At 39.6% G+C, this 14906-nt stretch overlaps 1 protein-coding gene and 1 non-coding gene across 2 annotated transcripts; both read right to left on the bottom strand.

Moving 5' to 3' along the window:
• Positions 1-445: 445 nt before the first annotated feature.
• Positions 446-518, bottom strand: TRNAK-UUU (transfer RNA lysine (anticodon UUU)). Its single transcript has one exon. It is a non-coding gene; the product is annotated as a tRNA-Lys (tRNA).
• A 1471-nt stretch (positions 519-1989) lies between these two features.
• LOC103411276 (thioredoxin reductase NTRB-like) lies at positions 1990-11802 on the bottom strand. Its single transcript, XM_029093882.2, has 2 exons — positions 10639-11802; positions 1990-2256 (listed from the first exon to the last, which is right to left on the bottom strand). The coding sequence occupies exons 1-2, from the start codon at positions 11699-11701 to the stop codon at positions 2186-2188; spliced, it is 1134 nt and encodes a 377-aa protein (XP_028949715.1). The 5' UTR covers positions 11702-11802; the 3' UTR covers positions 1990-2185.
• Between the last annotated feature and the right edge of the window lie 3104 nt (positions 11803-14906).

Genomic DNA, 14906 nt, shown 5'->3' with positions numbered 1-14906 from the left:
TCCCTCTTAGGCACTGTATATTTATAAATTATCTTTTCACATAAAAAATTATAATAAAATGAATAAGTGAGGCGAAAAAAAAAATGATAGTGCAATTGCAAACCACACGTAAAAGTTGAATTCAAGGAACTGGCTGAGACCTGAACCCATAGATATTGATCCTAAGAAGTTAAGGGGTGGGGAAAAAATTGGTTTCGTACTCGTCATTTATGAAATTCGAATCTCAAACCTCTCACTTACGAGTGAAGAACAATATCACTAGATTGTAATAAGTGGCAAGATCATGAGAAGTTAATTTAGGTTAGAACTTATTGAGAGCTTGAGGCTGTCTCCATATGAATGGAAAATGAGATGACTGATGTTTGGTCCTTCCTACAAAAACATAAAGCTAAAGAATTATAGCTGTGCACAATATAAACCAGAGGCAAAGAATTAACCATTACAACGCCGTCTGTGGGAATCGAACCCACGACCACGTGGTTAAAAGCCACGCGCTCTACCAGCTGAGCTAAGACGGCTTGGTTGTCAAGAACTCTTGTTATAAAATATTTATAAGGCTAAACAGTTAAACTCATCGGAGATTATTATAGTCCCAATTTAGGAGAAATTTTCATTATGCTCGGAACATGGGTAACAAACTAAGTGTCCTTATATAAGTGGAAGAAAGTTTTATTTTTTAAGTTGTTAATTTTTTAACACTAGTATCTCATCACTTATATATTAACACGTGGTGTACCACCCGTGTTCCAGACATACTAAAAAAACTCTCCCAATCTAGAGATAGGCCTGCTCCATATGCACGATGAAACTGAAAATGCACGACCACTATGGTTTGTTGGTTTTGGGGTTTTCATGATTCAAAATAGTAGATATCTCTCGAGTTTCCTTGTAAGCATGTTTACTTATTTGATATTGGGAAGTCTCGAATTGGAATAATACCTAATTGTATGTATAGGATATCATCGACATCCATGTTTATTTCCATATAAATATGCTTGATCTTGCACCCGTAGTAGTACCTATTAGGATCCCGAAAGACCCATCCAACACCAAATTTTCCCACTTTCATCTAGCTGCGGGTATGTTGTTTCCGTTTTTGTCTATTTTCTAATTGTTTGACACGTGTTCCATTATTAACACAGTTTAAAAATAAAAATAATAATAAAAACTAAACATAAAAAGATCACATTAGCCACATCCAACCCCACTCCCCGGTCCAGCTTTCCTTCCTTCAACAACCACCACCACCACCACCTCCTCATCCGTCTCCTCTCCTTGATCACCCATCAAACTTGAGTTTGATAATTGTGGCTTGTGGGCTTCAATTTTGATAGTTTTTTCAATCTGATTTTTCTCCTTTTTAATGCATAAGATACATGAATAACCCATCTTCCAACTTTATCGTTCTGGGGGGAGGGGTACAGGGAATATTGTATCCATTCTCGGAATAAAAAATTTGGAGCAACAAGGACACAATGTTTGAATATTCGATGACAAGTAATATGGTGTAGCCTATAGGAGAGGACTGGTGTGGTGGATTGTAACTGCGATAGGAGTTCCTGGGATGGCGGATGGAGGAGGACGGGAGCCGTGGCGGTGGCTATTGATGTTGCATAACCTATTCAATTCAACCAAATTTTAGCAACTTAATGCTATGATTTGGTAATATTCCTCTTGACTTGTAAGAGAGATGTCTTAAGTTCGATCCTTATCAAAGATGAGTTTGAACAACATTATTGCTAGCGCATTGTGAGATTAAGCTCACCCCTTCTCCCTTATAGTGTATATAATATCGTTTGTTTAAAAAATAAAAATAAAAAATCAACCAAATTTTGGATGCCAATTGCCAAGTAACGAAAAATTGCTAAATCTTCAAGCCATTTTTCTATTCCTCCTAAGCATACAAAGCACACGATCTCTTCGTTCCCAGATGCCATGCCATGAACATGTTCATATGCGAATTATGAAGGAATCCTAAAACACTAACACTGTAAAACAAATAAAATACTTGAATAATTACTGCAAATCTTCGGTTCCAACATTCCGTGATTTTGTAGATCATTTTTTTGCAACCAAATGATAAACATTTATTCGTTCCAAATCGAAATTTTAGTCTTTATCCTGCTGTTGATTAAATTTTGCTTCTAACCGAGCATCGCTTAGAGTCCTCGCCAATCGAAGGTAGTCAATCACTCTTACCCTCCTGGGATCCAATCTCTTGCAAGTAATGTTCTGCTTCCAAGGCTGCCATGCATCCTGCACCATTACAGGAATGAAAGAAATCAAGTCTCAGAGATTGCAAAAACTAAACGTCTTATAAGGCACTTAAAAACAGAGTTTGAATATACGAAGAAGACTACAGTTAACGTTCTCTGCATTCTCATTTACACGCATGAAGAAATATAAAGTTGACCAAAATTATCTAGACGAGCTTGATAACGGTGCTAGGCAAAGTCATCAACTAAATAGTTTTATGTGAAAGGTCGGCCAAATCTCAGAAAACACAACAGGCAGGCAACCATCCATCCAACTCAACTTCATGCATCCTTATGAATTTATCTGGTTGTGTAAGCAAGCTTGCTGAATTAGAGAAAAAGTTGTGCAAATGCATCATTGTATGTCCAAGCTCAATTCACCGAGCCTCAAAACAACCTTGAGTAACTTAGAAAGTCTTTGGAAATTAAAATTTGGCAAACCGTTACCTAGTGCACGTAGGTGAAGCTCAACAAGGGGCAGGATGAAATCAAGTCCCCCACATTGATAAACCTAACTTAGAAGGGTGGGTTCAGCTGAAGCTCGAAGTCAATCTATTTGTATATTTCCGACAGCTTCTTAGCTATTCAGCCTCAGGAAGCTGGCTATGAATAGAACAGCTCAAGATCCCCTACCCTATAGTAGGAGTTTAAGTCATGAAAAAAAAACTAAGTAGGACACCCCAACCACATCATATGTACAGCATCTCTCATGAAAGCATGAAATCCCCCCATAGTTTGGTCCTCTCAACCAAACACTAGTTCTACTCACTATAAGAGTTACCCTAGCAAGATAGCCCTACCAAAGTTTCTTGTCATTGTGGTAAACATCAAGCATGAGAAAAGAAAAATGAGTAAACAAATAACAGTTCAATGCAACACATATAAGATAACTGTTCGTACTACCAAATAAAAGCGAAATCTTTAGTCGTCATTTCAACCAGATAACAAAACAGATTTGTTGATGCACAAAACCGAAGGTCTTGGAACAACGTAAATCCGACCGTGAATCTGCAAGAAATGTAAATAACACAAGATGTATTGTGGTTCACCCCAAGGTTTGAGCTACGTCTACACTGATATTGTATTTCTCTATTTGTGAGGGAGAGAGCTTCTGAGAGTCAGAGCTTTAAGAGGATGAGAGGTTAGGCCTAGGAATTGGCCTTCCCTAATTGTGAGGGTGAGGGAGTGTGAGAGCTTTGCTCTAGATAGGAGAGACTTAGGGTTTGTGAGGGTGAGTAGGCCCTTTTATAGAATAAGGGCTCCTCTCCTTTTTACATATTTGCCCCTTCCTTTATTACATAATTACATTTGAGTCCTCCGAGTATTTATACGAGGTCTAAATACGGAGGCCCTAAGTATGGTATAAACAGTAGTCCCCCAAGTCTTCAGTCAAGAGAGTCTTTTGGCTGGAGACTTGAAATTCAGTCCATGTATAGGCCGAAGTAACTAGATGTTGTCTTGAACTGATGCTCGATATAAGGCGGTGCTCAATCTGAAATGATGCTCTACTAGAAGTAGCACATGCTGCGAGGCTGCTCGACTCGGGGCTTATGTTGCCTTGGTTGGCTCGGCTTGTGACGTTGAAGGTGGGGGAGTTATTTTTATAGAATAAAGGCTCGCTCCTCAATATATGAATGATGGGCTAGAGTGATGCTCGCAGTGAGGCGGTTGCTCAGCTGGTGGCGATGCTCTCTAATGAAGGTGAGTGAGTTCCTTTTATAGAATAAGGGCTCGCTCCTCAATACATGAATAATGGGTGCTCTTTAATGAAAGTGAGAGAGTCCCTTTTATAGAATAAGGGCTCGCTCCTTAATACATAAATAATGGGCTAAGTCCCCCAAGTATTTTTCATGAGGCCCAGTTGAGGACCAATATATGGTACATAATGTAGTCCCCAAGTCTTCGGTCAATAGAGTCTGTTGGCTGGAGACTTCAAATTGAATCCATGTATGGGCCGAAGTGACGGTTGTTCGGATGCGGTATTTGTATACCCTGCACTGAAGCTTTGTAGGTGAAGCTTTGCAAGTGAAGCTTTGAAGCTAGAGCTCTGTAAATGAAGCTTTCGAAGTTGGAGCTTTTGTAAATGAAGTTTTTGAAACTAGAGCACTGTAAATGAAGCTTTTGAAGCTAAAGCTCTGTAAATGAAGCTTTTGAAGCTAAAGCTCTGTAAATGAAGCTTTTGAAGCTAAAGCTCTGTAAATGAAGCTTTGAAGCTGATTGACATGAGTGATGCTCATGGATGTTGTCATGAGTGATGCTCATGGATGTTGTCATGAGCAAGAAAGAAAATATCGGTAGTCCGAAAACACGGAAATATCGGGATAATATCGATATCGATAAAAATTACATGGAAACCACGGAAATTGTAAGAAAAACTTGGAAATTTTTAATGAAACTTTGCAGGATGTTTATTTAGTCAATTATCTATTAGTTTATCACAAAAAATTGGAAGGAAATGCATTGCATGATGGATTTAACTGATTTAAGTTGATTATATAGCGAGCTGGCAAACATTGTGAGTAGAAAATATGTAGTAATTAATGAAAGAAGTTTAAACACACCATAATCATTTATATATAATTAATTAGTACAATATTGGGAGGTTTTATTTAGGATATTAAAAAAAGAAAAAGGGAAGTGAATAAAATGATGAAGAATAATGTGCCGAATTTGACACTTTAAATTTCTTACACATAAGCATGCGTCTAGGCATTGAAGTTCCAAATTATAGTTTATCAATTAACGATTGAAAATCAATACATTGAATAAGACTAAACTTTAATTTGGATGCTGATTATGTTTTTTCAAGTTTATATAAAGTAAAAGAATTGAATTTTGGAAGCCAGGAGTGTGTCAATTGTTTTATAATTCGTTCGAATATATATATCATGTTGCTACTCAACGTAATTTGAAAGTATATATAGTGCAAGGACTTGTCTTTTTTTGTTGATAAGCAAAGGGTTTGTAGCTTTTTTTGCTAAGCAGTATAACATATTATGTTTGTTTAATCTATAGCATTTGATGGTTGTCCACAAATAGAAGGCCCCAAATTAGATCTAGCTCTTACCTAGTTAGAGTCACAAGTTCACATGTACCAGCCCTTGAGGCAAAACGTTTTGGTTTTCCGGCCAAACCACGGCGAGTTGGCCGGCGTGCAAGGTATCAATCTCTTCGTCTCGTCGAGTAGTACAACTTTCATTTTTGTTTCACTCAATTTCGTTGAGTATTGAAAAAGTTATACTCATTTGAATCTTACCCAGTTTCCGGCGACCTCAGTGGCTTTCGAGGCATTTTCCGGCCAAACCACGACGAGTTAGACGTCGTGTGAGGTACCATTCTCTTCGTCTCTTCGAGGGCTACAACTTTCGTTTTTGTCTTGCTTGATTTTGTTGAGTTTTGACAAAGTTATGGCAGTTTAAAGTGGGTGTGGATTTCCGGTTGAAATTCCGATTTTCTCTCCCATTGGGTCGAGTCCCACATCGCCCACGCGAGGGCAGTGAGCAAGCAAGAAGGCCTATAAAAGCCACATTCCCAAGCTGAGAAAAGCATGTCTTGCTCGGCTTTTGGGCTATGATCAAGTGTAGTATGTGTTGAGATTTCTCAGAATTTTTAAGTATTTTTTGATATTATATAGCGATATTATCGATATATTATCGATAATATCGCGATATTTTGACGAAAACTATTTGGATAGTTAAAAAAATATCGGACCCTCAAAAAAACGATAATATCGACGAAATATCGCCGATATTATCGATTTTTTCTTCCTTGGTCATGAGTGATGCTCATGAATGATGGTCATGAATGTTTATGTATGATTGTCATGAGTGATGCTCATGAATGTTTATGTATGAACGACATGAGTGATGCTCATGTATAATTTGGAGTACTGGGCGTACTTTTGATCACCTGGTTGGTGGCATGAAGGAGAGTACAGGTTGTACATTTCATCACCTGGTTGGTGGCATGAATGGCTAGTTGCCAAATGATATTAGAGTACGGGTTGTACATTTCATCACCTGGTTGGTGGTAATAGCAGCAGGTTGCCGAATAATTTTGGAGTACTGGGCGTACTTTTGATCACCTGGTTGGTGATAATAGAGGGCATGTCTCTTTTGGGCATATGGGTCTTCGCCCTCCACATGACATTGCAGCCCATTATGTTTTTTTTTTTTTTTATTTTTTATTCTTACCCTCTAATGGGATTTATACAGATGTCTTCGAAAAAAAAATTACATCATTCAGAAATAACAAAAGTAAATCACATCATTCTGGTGGAGTGTTTATTCCTCACTTTTGCTTTCTCTTTTCTGCTTTGTTCCCCACTGCTTTTCTGCTTTTCTTGATCTCTTCACCTTTGTTGCTTTTGCCTTGCTTGAACCGACGAATATGACTCATTGGTGACAGCTTGCACCTCTTTTGCTTTTGTCTTTCTCTTTTGCTTTTGTTTTTGCAGATCTCGTAGATGGCATCATTGTCAAGCAACACAGATACATTGGTGTGCTCCAGCAGAGAATGGGTTGAGAGAACGCTATTGTAAGGCTCCACCACAGATGTAGAAACTTGGGGAGAAGGGTATACCTAATCCCAGCTTGGATTTCTTTGGATTTCTTTGGTGTAGATCCATCATTGAGTTCACCAGGCTTGCAGGTCCACACATCACACCTTGTCTGCATTAAACATTCTGTGGTTCCACTTCCAGACGCACAGAGTGCAGTCGCCGGAGTTAATGGTCCATATCTTGACAATGTCGTCCTAGGAGGTGAGGAAAGATTCAAGGTAGGAGGAAGCCATGGTTGCCTTCTTGGAGTGATCCTCATAAAATTGGAGAGGACAAGTCACATAATGGTGTAATTCCCACTTGGGTCAGCATCATCTGAGAGCAGAGCCCCATACGGCGATTCTTGGAATTCCATCACAAGGTCAAGGTCCTCCATCCCCCTAAACACTGCGTGCAACCCAATCAAAACGACCCCAATCACACCTGAAACGATGACGTTGAGCCACACGTGAGTGAGGACCAAGGAAGAAAAAATCGATAATATCGGCAATATTTCGCTGATATTATCGTTTTTTTGGGGTCCGATATTTTTTTAACTATCCAAATGGTTTTCGTCAAAATATCGCGTTATTATCGATAATATCGCGATATTTTCGAAATTATCGCTATATAATATCCAAAAATACTTAAAAATGCTGAGAAATCTCAACACATACTACACTTGATCATAGCCCAAAGGCCGAGCAAGACATGCTTTTCTCAGCTTGGGAATGTGGCTTTTATAGGCCTTCTTGCTTGCTCACTGCCCTCGCGTGGGCGATGTGGGACTCGACCCAATGGGAGAGAAAATCGGAATTTCGGCCGGAAATCCACACCCACTTTAAACGGCCATAACTTTGTCAAAACTCAACAAAATCAAGCAAGACAAAAACGAAAGTTGTAGCCCTCGAAGAGACGAAGAGAATGGTACCTCACACGACGTCTGACTCGTCGTGGTTTTGCCGAAAAATACCTCGAAAGCCACTGAGATCGCCGGAAACTGAGTAAGATTCAAATGAGTATAACTTTTTCAATACTCAACGAAATTGAGTGAAACAAAAAGGAAAGTTGTACTATTCGACGAGACGAAGAGATTGATACCTTGCACGCCGGCCAACTCGCCGTGGTTTGGCCGGAAAACCAAAACGTTTTGCCTCAAGGGTTGGTACATGTGAACTTGTGACTCCAACTAGGTAAGAGCCAGATCTAATTTGGGGCCTTCTATCCTATATTTGTGGACAACCATCAAATGCTAAAGATTAAACAAACATGATATGTTCTACTGCTTAGCAAAAAAAGCTACGAACCCTTTGCTTATCAACAAAAAAAGACAAGTTCTTGCACTAGATATACTTTCAAATTACGTTGAGTAGCAACCTGATATATGTATTCGGACGAATTATAAAACAATTGACACACTCCTGGCTTCCAAAATTCAATTCTTTTACTTTATATAAACTTGAAAAAACATAATCGGCATCCAAATTAAAGTTTAGTCTTATTCAACGTATTGATTTTCAATCGTTAATTGATATACTATAATTTGGAACTTCAACGCCTAGACGCATGCTTATGTGTAAGAAATTTAAAGTGTCAAATTCGGCACATTATTCTTCATCATTTTATTCACTTCCCTTTTTTTTGTTTTAATATCCTAAATAAAACCTCCCAATATTGTACTAATTACTTATATATAAATGATTATGGTGTGTTTAAACTTCTTTCATTAATTATTACATATTTTCTACACTCACAATGTTTGCCAGCTCGCTATATAATCAACTTAAATCAGTTAAATCCATCATATAATGCATTTCCTTCCAATTTTTTGTGATAAACTAATAGATAATTGACTAAATAAACATCCTGCAAAGTTTCATTAAAAATTTCCAAGTTTTTCTTACAATTTCCGTGGTTTCCATGTAATTTTTATCGATATCGATATTATCCCGATATTTCCATCGATATTTCCGTGTTTTCGGACTACCGATATTTTCGATATTACCGATATTTTCTTCCTTGGTGAGGACCAAAGCCACCATCGTCACCAAGGCAAGAACAACCATCACGACCCGGTCTGGGATAGCAAACCCGAACACCTCGAGGGGCTAGTCACGCGAGAAGCAGAGTACGAGCCACGCGGCGAAGATGATCAAGAAGATGATGATGGAGAATGGGTGGTAGAGGAGGCTGAGGAAGAGCACGATCAGGGCGATCAGGGCGTAGTTGGACCGGGAGTGGGTCAAGTTCTGGGTGAGTCGGGTCGCAACGGGAGCAGAGGAAGGCGGAGTTGGAAGAGCAAAGGAATCTTGGTCGCAAAGCTCGCAAGCCCTGTAACTTTCTTCATTTCTCGATTTCCTTTTGAGTTGTGATTTTCTTTATGTTCTCAGTCTTTCATCTAATCTCCCCTTTACTTCTCTGGCTTCCACTCCCAGCTTCTCATCCATGTATGCTTCGTTGCAGTGGAGAAGTGGAGGTGTGGTGAGATTCATGGTTGCTAGCATACAAACAGAAACAAGAGCGCCTAGTGCTGCCATGGATGCTGCCGACACACGGTGGCTCTCTGCTCTGACGGACTCGTCTCCTCCGAGCACTTTCCACACCAGGGAGCATTCCAGCCATTAATTTCAACCTCGAAATTCCAATGACACAAACCCCAACAAAGAAAACAAGTGTGGTTTTAGAAACGGTTCAACGTCCTTCTACAGAAGACATTTGGACAAGTTGATTTTTGGGATTTTTCAGGAGCTTGCAGGTATAGGCTTTTGGGATTTTTGCAGATTCACAGTGGTGAGATGAAAAATTGAGAGAGAATCGACATAACTTTTCGTGTTGTTTCCCACAGACGGTGCCAAATGTTGATGCACAAAACCAGAGGTCTTGGAACAACGTAAATCCAACCGTGAATCTGCAAGAAATGTAAATAACACAAGATGTATCGTGGTTCACCCCAAGATTTGGGCTACGTCCACATTGATATTGTATTTCTCTGCTTGTGAGGGAGAGAGATGGAGAGAGCTTTTGAGAGTCAGAGCTTTGAGAGGATGAGGGGTTAGGCCTAAGAATTGGCCTCCCCTAATTGTGAGGGTGAGGGAGTGTAAGAGCTTTGCTCTAGATAGGAGAGGCTTAGGGTTTGTGAGGGTGAGGAGACCCTTTTATAGAATAAGGGCTCCTTCCCTTTTTACATATTTGCCCATTTCTTTATTACATAATTACATTTGAGTCCTCCGAGTATTTATACGAGGTCTAAATACGGAGACCCTAAGTATGGTATAAACAAGATTTATGCACAAAAGTCAGGTGGGAATTGAGGAACAATGTTTTATCCAAATCTGTCCACACAAAGTAACCAATACATGTGTACAAGCAGAAATCACCAAAATGCCTCAAGTCCATCATGCAAAGGGAGGAACAAATTGCATCCCGACAATTATCTAATACATTGATAGAATAAGCAAATCACAAAATGCAAGGGAAAGGAAATGTGTAATTGCCAAAATGCCTTGCAAGAAGATTACTATCTATTCGAAATTTTAAACGATCAAGTGAAATGAATGTTTGAACGTGAACGACAGTTTGGCAACACATAACATAGCCTGTAAAACATGTCAATTCGAAGTTCAACCTCTCGGTAAGTGAGCATTTCCCTAGCATGTAGTGATTGTGTCTCTGTTGGCAATTCGATCTTAACATGCAACTCAAATAGTAGGGATTCTTAATTGAAATACAAGCAACACAAAAGCTGATAAATCATAAACTAAACATCTCACAGAGAAATTTCAAATTGCATTTCAAAGTAGATATCTTTATTTAGTTAGAACTTAGAAAAGGAAGAAGAGTTACCACTTCCGGCGGCAGTGATAGCCTGCCTGTACTTCTTGTCCTGAACATCTCCGGCGGCGAAAACCCCTTTTACGCTGGTCTGCGTAGTCCCTGGCTTCGTGGCAACATACCCATCAGCATGGAGATCCAAATGCCCGTCCAAAAACTTAGTCGCCGGTTCGTGCCCAATTGCGAAAAAGAGCCCCGAAACCTTAAAATCCGATACCTCCCCAGTCACCACGTTTTTCACCTTCAGCCCCGCCAGAGGCCCTTTCCCTTCGCCGTAAGCCTCCACCACCTCCGAGTTCCACACCACCCGGATTTTCGGGTTGCTAAGCGCCCGATTCTGCATAATTTTCGAAGCCCTAAACGTGTCCCTCCGGTGAATTATGTGCACTTCTGATCCGTACTTGGTCAGAAAATTTGCCTCCTCCATCGCTGAGTCACCACCTCCAATCACCGCCAGCGGCTTGTTACGAAATATCGGGGCGGCGCCGTCGCACACCGCGCAAGCAGAAATCCCGCGGTTCCAGTACTCCTCGGAGCCAGGAAATGGAAGGCGCTTGGCGACGGCGCCAGTGGCGACGACGACGGAATCGGCCAGGACGGTCCTTTCATCGGCGAAGATCTTGAACGGAGTGGTCGAGAAGTCGACCTTGTTGACCGTTTCAGTGAACACCTCGGTGCCGAAGCGGATGGACTGCTTTCGGCACCGGTCCATGAGATCGTACCCGAGGATTCCGTCGGGAAAACCCGGGAAGTTCTCAACGTCGGTGGTGGTGGTGAGCTGGCCGCCGGGGGCGATGTCGTTGGCCATCATGCCCTCAAACAGAATCGGCTTAAGCTCCGCCCGGGCGGCGTAGATGGCGGCGGTGTGCGCCGCCGGGCCGCTGCCGATTATGCAGACCTTGGTCCTTAGGGTTTTGAGGTCGTCCATGGCAGAGGCTAGCTTCGGTGCTGTTGACGTGGAAGCGGAAGACGACGAAGGCGACGAGGAGAGACAGGCGGCTGCGGCTACTCCAACTGCGCTGCAAGCTCTTTTCAGCAGGCTCAGCACCTTCGGTGGGTTTAGGCAAAATCTCATCTCTGAAAACCGACACGTCGTATTGCGCCCCAGTCAATAGAACGGGTCAAACAAAAGAGATACGTGTTTTATTTCCACAGTACGAGTCTTCTGCCGCAAAAAACAATTTGTGACGAGAAAAATCCGTTGCTATTAATAGAGAGATTTTTCAATGTTCCCGTCACACGAAGTGGTATATCATGTGTCTTTATATAAATGATGGGTTATGTGTGTTAAAATGTTAATAACTTAAAAATTAAAATTTTTCACCACTTACATAAAAACACGTGGTGTACCATCCGTGTTCCCGTCACAACTAAAAATTTTCCCTATTAATAATTGGATATTGATGTTATTTGTGGTTTATTTATAGAACAGTGCTTTGGAGGGGAATGTGGAGACACGATTACTTGGTAAGCAAGAATTGAGCGTCTTGTGAACAGGGCAAGTAACCTTGTTCTTTGCTTTGCTACTTCACCAATACACAAGGGATATTTTTGGGCCCATTTGGTTACAAGTGAGTGTTCAATACTCCAACTTATTGTTATTCTAACAGGTTCATAGGGTCTAAATCGGCCTGAAATTGCGAGTTTAATTCTCATAAATTGGAATGATACACAAACGATGGGCGAGAAAAATTGAGTCACTTTAGAGTGAGTTCAATTGTAGAATGAAATGTATGAGTATCGTGAGTTTGAAATATACAAAATTATCGCTCTCAGACTTTTAAAATCACACTATTGCATCTGTAGTATTGTCCTAAACCACAGGGCTTCATTCTTCGTTCTAATTTCACTTGTCATAGAGAACTATAGGCTTATGTTTTTGGTTCACGGAGAAACTAAAAGCTTCACTAAGCTATCAATTACCATTTTTTGGGCCGAAAATTCAGGCTTTATTAGTGACAATGTTATAATTAAAGCCCAAATGAAATTATTTTGGGCCTCTGGGGACTGGAGTCCAATTCACAGATAACCCAGGCCTCTTTATCATTTTAAAACAAAAAAAAGTGGTCAATTAGTGGGTTATTCAACATCAATTAGTGTTGTTAATATTAGACTTTTGCTTTAATCCTCGATTTAAACAATTAGATGGTGGGCGGTGGGCACCCTTTTTCAAATATTAATTTCAACAAAGAAATTTCCTTTTCCTTTGTTTTTGCCCTTTTGTTTTTATGTTTTTTACGTCAGCAAAATACATATAATATAAAAACATGTTAGGTGTTAATTGAATCTGCATTCAACCTACTATGAACCTTCCCAAAAGGTTGCCACCCACCACAGAATCTCACTACCAAATTAATCCTCAATAGTGATGGTATTTCTTCGACACGAACACAATTAGAGTCAGCCAGAACACGATACAAAATCAATATAAAAACAAAAAATAAAAATCTTCTAATTTTGATATTAATTTACCAAGCTTTTTACACAAAATTCATGTCACCTCCAAAAAAAACCAAAGCTCCTGACCAAGATCAGATGTACAGAGAGACCGAGGAAAAACAAAAGCAAGTTTCCGGCGCAAGCAAATAATAATTTACATAAAAATATATATATTTGTTGTAGCACAAAGCATAACATAAAAAAATAATAAAAACTAGGGGTTTTGATCAACAGAAACAGAAGACCTTTTGATGAACTCCAAACAGTCAGCAATGGCTTCTGCATAGAAAGAATTGGACCGTCCATATGATCTCAGTCTGCAGCAATCAGCTGATCCCGACCGTCCCTTGTTTTGTTTCATCTCTTTAGTGACCAAACTCCTTCTGCTGCTGCTGCTGCTGTTCCTCTTGATACTACTAGGGCCATAATTAGTACCGGGACTACTAGTCCCAGGACTGTTTCTTCCCATACTTTTCTTTAGACACTGCAGAGCTTGCCCATATGAACACCTTAAGAATTTGAACAAACACACGAACCGGGCACGTAGGAGCCTGGAGACGGAAAATCTTCTAGGGTTTAGCCGGAATCCTCTGTTTGGTCTGCTATTTCCGACTCTGTTGTAGCTCATGTGTCCCATGTTTGTCATTTGGTTTTGGGTTGGGGAGGGGTTTGTGAAGTTTTTTCAGAAGCAATGTGAAATATGTTTTGTGGTGTGGGGGTATATGTAAATAAGGTTGAAGGACGACTTTTTGGATGGTGAGGGTGATGATTTAGGAGGAGGGGTTTGGTTTGGAGGGAAGGGGCTTGGAAATGTCTATGGAGTGTCTTAGACTTTTGGAAGGCACTGTCAAGTGGGTGGACTGTGGAATCACATCTTATTAAATACATAAAATGACACGACTTGACTTCATACGCGACAAAGAGATGACAAACAAGCTGTAACTATTTAAAAGATTTTAGACATCTGATTTGGTATGTCGGATTGAATTAGAATGAATAGCTCGTTATATTCAAAATATAGTTAAGTTTAAGGTGAATAGCTTTTTCTTTTGAGATGAATAGCTCGTGGATTATATACATTTGTTTAAGAGAAAGCTTAGTTTTGAATAATTGATATGAATGGAGGCCATAAGGGGGACAAAAGAAAGAGGAAACCCAAGTGTCCCTTTTCAAATTAGGTGAGTAAAGTAGCCAAATTATTAGACAAAGTTGATTCGATTCAGTGATCCGTGGGGACAAAGCCCTCGCAAACTGGTAATCTAATATAATCCTACGTTTTAAGGTGGTCTAAATTCTAACAATGTTTGACTTGTGAATTGGCTTTTTTGGTAGAGTGGTTAACTTTTTTATTAGGGTTTTGATAAATAATTAAGAGTAATAATATCTTTCAAGGATACATTAGGGTTTTGATAGACTTATGAATTGGCTTCTTTGGTAGAGTGGTTAACTTTTTGATAAGGGTTTTGATAAATAAGAGTAATAATATCTTTCAAGGATACGTTAGGGTCATGATAGATGTATGAATTGGTTTTTTTTGGTAGAGTGATTAACTTTTTTACTAGGGTTTTAATAAATAAATAAGAGTAATAATATCTTCCAAGGATACATTAGGGTTTTGATAGACTTACGAACTTGCTTTTTTGGTAGAGTGATTAACTTTTTAATTAGGGTTTTGATAAATAAGAGTAATAATATCTTTTAAGGATACATTAGGGTTTCGATAGACTTATGAATTGGCTTTTTTGGTAGAGTGGTTCACTTTTTAATAGGGTTTTGATAAATAATAGTAACAGTATCTTTCAATTTTCAAACACATTAAAAAAAATAGTCACTAGCTAGGC

The sequence above is a fragment of the Malus domestica genome, chromosome 15, assembly GCF_042453785.1.
Source record: "Malus domestica chromosome 15, GDT2T_hap1".
NCBI lineage: Eukaryota > Viridiplantae > Streptophyta > Magnoliopsida > Rosales > Rosaceae > Malus > Malus domestica.
Note: the sequence above shows the minus strand (reverse complement) of the source record. Positions and strands in the feature narration are given on the sequence as shown.

What these genes read in the sequence shown, in the direction of transcription:
- LOC103411276 (XM_029093882.2), bottom strand. Translation starts at nt 11,701, where the DNA reads ATGAGATTTTGCCTAAACCCACCGAAGGTGCTGAGCCTGCTGAAAAGA. An exon ending in TATCACTGCCGCCGGAAGTG is followed by an intron (nt 2,257 to 10,638) that starts GTAACTCTTCTT and finishes GTAATGGTGCAG; the next exon opens with GATGCATGGCAGCCTTGGAA.